General features: G+C 41.2%; 1 protein-coding gene across 1 annotated transcript in view; it reads right to left on the bottom strand.

Moving 5' to 3' along the window:
- Positions 1–9883, bottom strand: part of LOC111227457 (serine protease HTRA1-like) — a 39950-nt gene extending 30067 nt beyond the window's left edge. Inside the window, exon 1 of the mRNA XM_022752968.1 lies at positions 9466–9883. Within this exon, the coding sequence (XP_022608689.1) occupies positions 9466–9883 (418 nt within the window). The remainder of the gene's footprint in view (positions 1–9465) is intronic.
- Between the last annotated feature and the right edge of the window lie 1975 nt (positions 9884–11858).

Raw genomic sequence — 11858 nt, 5'->3', positions numbered from 1 at the left:
GGATATGATTGGTTTATGTCAAACATAACCACAACCAAATGTTTTCTTACCACTAAATGAAGCTTCCCCATCTGAGTATCCCAACGCCCATGTTGCTCTGGCTACTAAAGAATGTGGGGGTGTTGCCGTAATCTACAAGTCTATTTTCAATGTAACCTTCAAACTGGATGTTATTTTTAACAAGAGTTAAAAGAGTTAAAAGAGTCTGAATTCTACAATGACAGTTGGGGAGGTAGATTTTTTCTCAGGGGTGAAAATGAACCCAGTACAGTGTAGTCGTGTGCTTCAGTGAACTAACAGTCCTTACAGTATCTTGCTTGTTTAACTAAAGCTTTCAAATAAATGTAGTGCATGATAGGGATAGGGATATTGTTATGAGTCATACAAGTACAGTAAGTGCAGGAGTGGATACTCTATTTTCCTTTGCCAGTGTCTTTTGAGTTTGAGGAAGTTGTAGCCTATGAGCGAGGTGACTTCGACTGATTACCAGATATGAAAAATCTACTTTAACTAAGCAACTACACTTTCATATGACTCACACACATCGCATCCATTCCCAGATCACAACCTTCTCAAATTTGAAGTGATACTAGCCTGTCTTTGTAATGTTGCTGCTGATGTATTTACCTCAACACCCAAGGGTCCGTCAAATTTAACTGCTCCTGTTGAGTGATTACAGGTGGCCTGGCTCCTATAACTGTAGCGACAGACCCTGACCCTGAAAATTGTACCAGTGTACAGTGTACAGTTCTAGTCTCTTCGATTCAGTTGCACCTCTAACTTGACAGTCAAAGAGGTCGACACTTTGGTTGCGTGAAGAAACACGTGCCCTGAAGCACGCCTGCGGGAGCGCCACTCTAAACTGGCAGTATTCTACCTCCATTGGTACGAGTGTGTTCTGAATTACAGGCACGCTCTGCCCGCAGCTTGAGCAGTATATTTCTCCTGCTCTCCACTCTCCCCTGCCAACCAGATTACTGTAAACTTTCTGATAACCGCTGCTTCACTCGTCCATGCTGTGTGCCTCTCCCTCTCCCGCATAGTGTTTGTTTGCTGAGGGAGTGGGGAGAGTGTCGGTGAGAGGATGTGCATCTTCTCTGAAAGTTTGGCTTTGTGTGTAATTCTCACTGGTGACTCTCACAGTGTCTCACTGGTCACACAAGTTTTCTTAAGCACTCCAGGTGTCCCGTGGTGGCTGATCGTGGCTTTATGCGGCAGCATCCAGCGCTTGGTTTGGTATCATGGCTGGTGTTAACGATGGGTCTGAGGGTTTAGCATGGTATCAAATTACCGGTCAGCGTGGAATACTCGGCAGAGGAGTGTAGTTTGGTGATAGGGGGTTGTTGTTGGATACGAAAGTTTATGGAGACTGTCCCCATGTAAAAAGGTGTGTGGTAGGTAGGTGGTTTGTGCAGCAGGTTATTATAACCCATGGTTATGTTTTGTTGATAGGCAACATCTAGTGGTCGCTGTAATTATGACAGGAGCAAAGGGAAAAGTGCGGTGACGTGGTATAAAGAGAGACAAAGTCCACGTCAGCAGGAGGTTGTGGTGGATGGATGGGTCAACAAAACACAGGAATACGACACAGGAGAGTATGATACCCAAGTAAAACTATTCGTTTTCTGTTGTTTCTATTATCCCTGACCGTTTAACAAAGTGAACCACATTACTATTATTGTAACCATGACAACAAAGATTGTCTAATGTTGAGGTAGTCCTTATTTTAACCCAAATCACCATCTTTTCCTAAACCTAACCAAACCATGGCTGTTATTATAGTAACCATGGTGACAAAGGTAGATACACCGCTAACGGTACAGTCCGCATGTTTATTATTGTAACCATGACAACCAAGGTCCGGAACGGCTGCTGCCATAGGGGCACTATTTCAGGAGACACTTCTATGAGTTGTATCAGAGGGTTGAGAAAAACGACCTGTGTGGTTGTTCAGGTTGGAGGACTGGTTGGATTAACAGTGCAGATTTGACTGACAAAGTGAGTGGTGTTGTTAGGGTATTTCTGAGAAACACTTATGTAAACAGTTTTCTCTTTGTTAATCCAGCAAAAAAAAAACGTCTAATTTACAACCATTTATCAGCGGTGAGCAAAATGCCCTAGTGCAGTTGTCAATCGTGTCGTTTAGGAGACAAGTGTCCATGATTCTAAGGATAACGATGAACTGAATATAGTAATGAAATTGAGAGTTGATGGTTTCGACTACACTATTTTGCAATGACAGAAGCGATGAAGTGTTTTGGTTGTGGGTAAGAAAGGAACCTAAAGTGCAGCTGTCCAGAAAAGGCATAGAAGCCAGAGGGGTCAAGTCAAGTCTGCTCAGAGTGAAGGGGGTGCAGTAGGTGGGAGTCAGGCAGACAGTGAAGGGGAGCAGAGGGAGACAATGGCCCAGAAGCGTGGCACAGAAGTGCGGCAGGACGGGGAGTGTGCCACTATTGGGCAGGAGCAGGAGGAAATGAGCATTGATGAGCTAATAACTAACGGGGAGAAAAGAAGACGGGATGATGATGACACTGTTTTCAAGTGCAAAGAGAAAAACAAGGAAAGAGACTAAAGGGGCAAAACCAAACAAAATGCCTTTAAAGGAGAAGGCAAAGGTGCAAGAAAGTGATTCAAAGGATTTCCCTGGCTCTACTGGTTCATCTTTTCCTCATGGTCAGAAGTGTAACGGCTATAGACTTGAGCAAATCTGCAGTTCTTTTGGAGCTAACTAAAGGAAGAAGGGATGTGTTGTGGTTGACTTTTTTTTTTCCTGAATCGATCGTTGTTTGTTGATTCAGCTAAGTGGCTGATGAGACAGAGAGATGCTGACAGTCTGCAGACCAGAGAGGAAATTGGTGCAGAAGTTGAAGGCGCAAATCGATAACACTTCAAAGAAGTAACAAGCAGCCAAAAATATGTTTTCCATGTTTTTTTTTTTTTTTTCTTTGTGATGACCTTATGTTTGGCTGAGTAGTTTCAGAATTTCATCTTTAAATCTTAATGGATCAAGAGATGTTTAAAAAAAAAAAGGAGTGTATCATGAACTTTTAAAAACAAAGTGCATTGATATTGCTTTTTCTCAGGAAAAATTGGCAATACTGATTATGACACTGAGTGGAAGAGAGAACAGGATAGGGATATTGTTATTAGTCATAAGAGTTCAGTAAGTGCAGTGTCTTTTGAGTTTGCGGAGGTTGTAGCCTATGAGCGAGGTGAATCCAACTGATTATCAGACATGAAAAATCTACTTCAACTAAGCAAGCACACTTTCATTTTGTACAAGTTCAATAGATTATTTAATCGCAGGAGGGGATTTTAATTGTAATGTTCATGATTTGGACAGAAATCATTTAGAAACTAATGCTCTATGAAGGAGTTTAAAACTTATTTTTGAGACATATGAGTTGACTGATGTGTGCGGTAACACTACACAGTATTCACGGGCCCACACTAGAGACAAATACATGTCTTTGGTGAAACTGGACAGATTTTTATTGTTTTCAGCAAATATTTAAATCTTGCTTCTTGGGTCCGGGAAGCTTTCCTGATCGTTGCTTGTTAATTGGAAATGTCTTTATGAATTGAACGAAACCTGAGGGGATCAGAGCCCTCAGACTTTGGAATGCTCCGGACCGAGGAGATCAGGCGTGCTGAGTCTTCGCCTCAGTTTAAAACCCTACTCAAAACACACTTGTTAAAGCAGGTTTTAATGCATGGTTTCATTGCTTTAATCTTTGGTTTTTACTTTTACTTTTTGGTTTTATTTTCTTTTGTCTGCTTTATTGATTTCATTGTTTTAACACAATTCTTCCTGTTATACTTGCCTTGCTAATTGACACTTTGCCTCTCTTCTCTGTCTTTTATTGCTTTGTTATTTTTTATGTTTGTACAGCACTTTGTAACTCTGTTTTGTGCTATATACATAAAGTAATTATTATTATTATTATTATTATTATTATTATTATTATTATTATTATATTGGCATTTTAATATTGTGATAGCCACTTCAGAGGATGTTTCTTTTTTTTTGGAAAAACTGAAAGTCTCCAAATCCAAAATCTCAGTTTACATCTCTGGAAAAATAGAAATTCAACAGTAATCAATACAATTTCAATGTTCTTACAGTGATCACAAAATCGATGAAATATCTATAGACTGATATTGAAATGAAGTGGAGATCGAGGCGATCGATTTTCACGCACTCCAAGTCTGTCTTCGATCAGCTGATGGCAGTGATCTCACCGAGTCGACTGAGATTAGAAAAGGAGCTGTGGATTTTTTCTCTAAAGCTCTTTGCCAGCGAGGACAGAGAGGATTTGCTGATATCACAGCAATTTTTTGACAACTTGCCTCAGGACAATGGAGAGCTGCAGCTTCCACTGACACTGCAAGAACTGGGTGATGCTACTGAGCATGGAAGATGGCGGAGCTCCAGCAGTAGAGGGTCCTTTTGGTCCACATTAGAGGAGGGCTAGAGGTCATAAGAGACAGAACACCTCTCTGTCGGAGAGAGGTCCTCACTCCTCTACCAACAAAGGGAGACTTGTGTGAAATCAAGAAGAGGAGGCCAGTGAGTCCGTTATGTGCTGATCATAAAACCCTCTTGAAAGTTTTGGCGAACCAGTTAAGAAAAGTGTCGGAGCGAGTCATAGGCATCGATCAGTCACATTGCATCTCTGGCAGATCAACTAGAGATGAGACATGATTTGAGACTATTTGGACATCTGTAGCTCACTGGATCTAAAGTTCAGTCTGATGTCCCTTCAACAAGAAAAGAACCAATACCTGTCATGGTTTGCACTGAAGGACAATTTATATTTAAGCTTTTGGACATTTCGGTGAAGGGAAGACTGATTAAATGCCATTGGCCTTTACCCTGGACTTTGTGGCGTCGCCTGGCTGAGTTAGAACCTCCAGGAAATCTGTTAATGAAATTACAGAGTATCATTGTATTGGATTGATTACACTGGACACCTCAGATGGTTGCCAGGTGAAGAAGGAGGACAGGGTTTGGTTCATCTTGGAAGTAGGAAAGCAGAATTTATGTGACAGTTTTAACAGTAAAGTTTTCTTCTTGGACCACAACATTTGTCATGGAGGCGAGTAGCGGCAGAGTTTGTTTTTGGTCAGGTTGCTAATTTGGGGTTCGGAAAGACACTTTACTTTTGATTGTTCAAGTTTATATCTGAATAATTTGTCCCGATTTTCTGTCACTGTGGTAAAAAACTTGTTGATTGATGGAAACGGGTCGACTGGGCTCCAATGCATCCTTATACTGGATCCTGATAGAGGCAATTCACAACTGTGCCTGTTTAGGCATTTCCTGGGAAGTATCAATAAATTGTGGGACTTCAACAAATAATGGGCCAACATTTGTTTGAACTGGCTGGAGCTCACATGGACGAGCCAATGTTGGAGAAATTCAGGAAGGCGTTATCAGATGAGGACAGAGCGCTCCTGGAAGAGCGGTTTACTGGACAATTAACACCTGATGACTCTGACTTTTTCCCCAGCATGAGGCCACAACATTAAGACTGGGAAAGACTGGGTCAAGGTTTTAAATGAGGAAGAGAGGAGGTCATGTGGCTCAGGTCCTTGGTTCATATTCTTCATTAATGTTTATAAGTTATAATGTTGTCATCCTGATAGCGTGTACTGGGAATCTACTTTGTTGCTCTTTTCTGTCGAATGACATCTATTGCGTGTCTGTCTGTCTTGGAAGAACCTCTCTGAGGTTTCTTCTATTTGTTGCTGTTAAAGGGTTTTTTTGGGGAGTTTTTCCACGTCCAATTCAAGGGACTAGGGTCAGAGGGTGTTGTAACACTGTTAAACCCCCTGATGTGTGATACAGGGCTGAATAAAATCTGACATGACTTGAGATTCCACACCAGATCGTCTATTGTGCGCTTGTCTGGGCCCTCTTCTCCTGTCTTTAAGTTGATTGTAAGTCTAAGCCTTTACATTCATAGAGCAGCTATGAATCTTTAATTAACTTATAATGAGCTTAATTGGATGTGGAAATCGATGCTACAGAAACTCAAGAGTCATTTTCATTTTCCCTCTGATATGTCAAGACTGTGCTACATTTTGATTGCTCACATTATATCTCATTTGTCAGGTTGTGTCACATCATTGCACTTCTGCGTGTTATCATGGACGTTAATTTCACTGAGATCATGGAGTAAATGCAAGCACAAAACAAACCTCTCCATAAAAACAAAGATTATATTATAGAACAGTATGTTCCACGATCCACCACTTTGCTGCACTGATAGCTTTATTTTTTTAATTTGACATGGAGGCTTGAGTGTTTCTGAGATTAATTTAAAATGCAACCTGCTGTGGAGTCGTGCATCCGTGTCACTTCAGGACATCGCGGTTTCTAATATCTCCGAGTTTCTCCTCATGTGCTCCCTCTCGGTAAACCCGTGATCCCTCTCCAGAAAGTCACCACATTCTCTGACTGATGCTGTGTTTACAAAGTTACATAAATGGACTTGTCTCTGCAGAAACAGCTTTAAATGCAAATGACATTGTCTATTGCCAAGAGCTACTTTGGCAGAACACCAAGTATTTTTGCCTGTCAGAGAGCTCCACTAACAAATCAACGGTATGCAACCCAATGGCAGGATAAATAGTAACTTTCACTATCCTCTCAATTCCACTCTATGGTCATGCCAGCTTGTATGACTGTGGATCATCCATCAGCTGAACGCCACTTACAGTAGATGTGTCACCTAATGTGCTGTGGGGTCTCCAAACGTACATCTGCTCATAAAAATCGTTTTTTAGAAATTTCAAAATGAAAAATACACTAATCAGATAAATCTAGGGTGACGCTGCAAATACTGGTAATAATGTTCAGTTGTGGAAACTGACGACTTCACTTCAATCAAAGCAGGTGTTTATACTGAAGTATGGAGGAATTACTGGTACCACTTTATAATAACACTCCCCTTATATGAATGGTTTATAACTAGTTTATTAATTAGCGTGTTAACACTTTATTAATTGTTTATAAGCTGTTTAAAAAAAGGGGCTTGCTAAATAGTGAGCCCACATTTCTCTGTACTGTTCAGCCTCATGTCTCATTAGTTACTGAGTTTTCTCCATCATCAGCATTTGTACCTGCTGTTTCATCAGTTTGTTAAGTTACTAGCAATGAACCCCCCCCCCCCCACACACACACACACCCACAAACACACACACGCCCTTTGTCCCACTGTTCACACCTCTGTGGCCTGTTGTTCACTGAGCTGATTCTCCCATTTTCATGTTTCATCATCTCATTTTTACAACCATTTATTTATTTTATTTTTTTAGTTACAAACATCTATAACACTTTAAAATAAGGCTCCCTCCATCATTTTTATATAACTATAACCTAATTATGTTAGCTTCCTACAGTTATGTGTCTGGTCAAATTTGCTGCAACATATTTTGTTGATTTTGGAAATGAAGAAGTAAATACAACCCCTGCAGCAAACAGCTATAAAAATAAATGGAAAAATAGTAATTATGGTTTGGGCACACTACTAAGTCAATAACCTCCCTTTGCCAACTGTTTAGCATGGGGGTAGAAATATTACTCTTTAGGGTATCAGCCAGTGGCACAGGAATCATAGGACGGATTCCACTGAAGATCAGATCATTCTGGGTCAAAATGCCCTGCAGTCAGTCAAGAAACAGATCCAATGATCCAGAGCAGATCTCAAAATCCACCATGACCTACTTCAAGACACACAAGCTGAGGCTTGTTGGAGGGATCAGGTAAGTACGGACTTTTGTACATGCCACAATCACTGCTTGTTTTTAGGGCTTGTTCTTACTTCTTTTCACTTCAAAGATAAACACAATCCTGTCGAGTTTTGCATAAATCTGTGAGTTGGGTTGTACATACGGTTCCTGTCCAGAAAAAGGAATGTGTAATTAATTTTAAAAAATGATTTTAACTTTAATGGCAACAACTGTATGTACTGCAGAAACTCTAGTGGTGACTGTGCAGAGCTGTTTAACCATGAAAGTAAATGTCACTTGCCTTGCATTAATTAGCAGTTATATGTTACTTGGGATTATGTTAAGTTAGACAGGAGGTGACACACATGTTCCAGGATCTCAAGTCTGCTTTCACACTTATTTCAAGCGCTGAAGTTTCAAGACAAAAACACCTTATTTCAAGTGTTTTTTCAAGTGTCTTTAATGTTTTGGCTTGTGTGATGGTTTATTCTTAACTGTGTGGGACAATACATCTCATTTCAAGATTTAGGCTTTTGTTTGTTCGAGTTCATTTACTTCATCTTAACAAATTCCAGTGAGAACAATAATGCTTTCGATGCTTTAGGTACCATCTAGTACAATACAAACCTATGTCGTGTGTCAATAACCATTAAACCTAACACCACTTTCAGGTGGAACCACAAATATCTACATCTACAGCACAACTTTTAAATAACTATTATTGGTCAAAGGTGTCAATGAATAGACATATTTTCACAGTGTACACTGTTAATAAACAAGACTAAGCGTGTACAGCCATAGCAGGCCGGTGAGGCCATACGTACAGTGGTGCACTGAGCTAAATACTGATGCCAAAGTGTTGGCGTGCTTAACAGAGTACTAACCATAAAGAACAACAAACAGCAGGGAGCGTTGTTAGTTTTGCAGGTGTTCAGTCATAAACCCAAGTACTGGACAAACACTTGAACTTTAAATGTTTGACCTGATGATGGCGCTGGATGAGAAGTCCAAGATCAACACAAGTCAGTGAGCTTTCATCCTCAGGGGATCATGAATGTCTGTGCCATATTTCGCCCCAATCCATACAGTTGTTGAGATATTTAACTATAGGTAAACACTGTGCCCAGCTGTGTCAGTTGGCTTGGTGGCTAAATGGTTAGCAACTTAAACATTGTATGTTCAGACTGTTTGGGTGCGATTCTTCTGCACAGGTTTTACCTCTGTGAAGTTTTACTGTGTAGAAACAAGAACAGCACTAATCTTATAATGATCTTATTTTAAGATGGTGGCTCCACATCAGGTCTTATTTTAAAAGATATTATACAGTGCAGCCAAATGTGCTTGTTTCAAGCTAAATAAATATAAATGGTTTTCACTTATAGGTGATATTGGGCATTTTTGCAGTGTGCAGTTACAGTAAAAACAGTGTGTATACAAGTGCAGAAATGTTAAATATTATAGTAAGTTTTTTTAGGCTATCTCTTACTTTTATCAAACACAAGCTTAGAGCAGATTCATTCTGCAAGGACCTGTTTTACAAGTGTAATGAATAAAATTGCAGTAAAATGAATGAATTGAGTATTTTAACCCCAGCTCTTACCCACATGGCACACTGTATATTCTAGTTTTTTCTGAAGGGGGCTTTTAGGTTTCTCTTTAGTGCAGAGAGAGAGAGAGAGAGAGAGAGAGAGAGAGAGAGAGAGATAAAAGGTTACTCCCACAGCTCACCTGAATCACACCGACCCCTCTGCATCAAAATGACCGGGGGGGTCTCACCGAACTCGGCTCTTCTGTTCTCGGCTGTCAGGCGGCAGATGCTGGGGTAAGTCCTGCCATCGCTACCGCACACCGGCCCGGAGGAGACGCACACGCAAGAGCTGCGGAAGCCTCCGTCCATCCCCGGGACAGAGTCGCACCGCAGCCCGTCACCGCAAGAGAGGCCGCTCCGCTTCCCGCAGGTTTCACCCTCACCGGCCGCGCACACCACGCAGCAGCCGCATCCGTCCTTCACCTGTCCGTAGTAACAAGCCTGCGGCGGGACGCGGCACTGAGAAGCATCGCAAACCTGCGGACACGTTTGTCTTTTCCTCAGCAGCCCCGCGTGAGCTGCGGAGGTGAGGAGAATGAAGTACGCTACAAACTTCATCATGACCAAAATTCACTTGACAGCAGTCTTCCCCAACTGTGATGAGCAGCTGCTTGTACCTAGCTACTGATGGAGTTCATCCAGGGAGACATCACCATACATAGACCATCTCATGACTGCTGTTCTCATAGCCTGCAGACATGGATGAGGGCCAGTCATTTTACAGCAGCATGCTGACACTGGATTCTCCTACATGTTCCTCTGGGCTTTTCTCCTTGTAACCACTATGGAATGCAGCTGCATCAAGTATTATGCTTTTTTTTTTTTGCTCCTTTTTTTTTCTGAGGAAACCCAAAGGGATGTAGGCCTACTGTGGTCTCTGCCTCCCACTCATCAGAGACACAGTTGCATGTGATGGAAACTGGAGCAAAATGTTTTCTTTTGAGTCCAATTTATAATTTTCAAATGGGTTTTATTGCATTTAAAGGTCTTTTATTTCATCCTGGATAAACAAATCACTTAAAGGGGTTTTTTTATTGAAGTAGTTGACATTCAATGTCACCTTCAAACACTTAAGGCATCTATGGTGCCATTGAACAGGTCCTGAAGGTGGTTAGAGTCATCTCATTATACTGGAAAAGACAGAGAGGAAAAGTCTGTAGAGGCAAGACGTCACATCTTTTAAATATGAAGATAACTTTGGGAAAGTCTCTGCTGGATGACACTCACTTTGCCAGAAGCATATTGACCATTTTAAACACTTTAAAACACACATTCTGTTCACCAACATGGTTCAGAAATGTCTAAAACTTTTTGTGACATATATACACACAGACAAACACACACACACACACACAGACACACACACATAGTTGTAAATGGACTGCGTTTATAAAGTGCTGTTTTAGTCTTAACGACCACTCAAAGCACTTTACACTATGAGTCACATTCACCCAATCAGACACACATTCATGCAGCGCTTGCTATATACACAGCGCAACTCTATCACACACTCATTCACCGATGGTACATCGGCGTGAATTTGGGATTCAGTATCTTGCTCAAGGACACTTTGACTTGCAGACTGGAGGAGCTGGGGATCGAACTACCGACCTTCTGATTTGTGGATGACCCACCCTACCTCGTCCGCCCAATAGTAGTGTTGGTAGTCAATCATATATAGTTGTCAAGATGTTTGAGCTATCAAAGCTGCACAAATCTATATTCTTATAACAGAAATACCCCACATATGAATAATGTGAAAGTGGTCTTGTTACTTGTAGTGACGAACCCACAGACAGTTGTCACCTGTGGCTGTAGTTCCCCTCAGCTGTACAGAGGTTTTCAGAGAAGTGTGTGTGTGGTACCTGCCCAGTATACCAAACAGCAGAACACTTAGCAGCTAGTGAATATAGTGGAGCATTTAGCAGCTAAAGAGATACATATTTTCTTCAGCAGTTGGTGGAGACCAAAACAGAACTAAAAGAGAGTGAATACTGGACTTTGCCAGGTGGTCAGAAACATGACTTCAAATTGACGACGCTGCTCCAAGAATGAATCTTTAAATGCTGGATGTGTAAATGGGCTACTTTTTGGTTTAGCCATCACAACTTCACAAGATGATAAAGTATGACTTATAGCTTTTTGTATTGCCCCTAAAGCAGCGGTGCACAAATAACCTATATGATAATAATAGCCTATTATCAGATAATTGTTGCATTTAATTCGCCCTTTCTGTGCAGCACCGTAGCAAATATGCCACGGCCCAGTACTGGTCCATGGCCCAGTGGTTGGGGACGGCTACCCTAAAAGGTCAAAACAATCAGTTGTTGCAGATTTAAGCAGAAGAACATGTGGAATGCTTTCAGGAATATTTAGCTACAGACATTGCAGTATAAACTAATATTACAACACGGTGCGGGACGCAACTAGTTGGTTAGCATGCTCATTTCAGTAGATATATCTGAAATACAATAGATGGAGGTCTTGGTCATGACATCATCACTGTGGCTCCTTCACATGCTTAAATGCTTAA

This window comes from Seriola dumerili, unplaced genomic scaffold, assembly GCF_002260705.1.
Source record: "Seriola dumerili isolate Sdu_G_001 unplaced genomic scaffold, Sdu_1.0 BDQW01000017.1, whole genome shotgun sequence".
In the NCBI taxonomy this organism is placed as follows: domain Eukaryota; kingdom Metazoa; phylum Chordata; class Actinopteri; order Carangiformes; family Carangidae; genus Seriola; species Seriola dumerili.
This window is presented reverse-complemented; position numbering and strand designations above follow the sequence as displayed.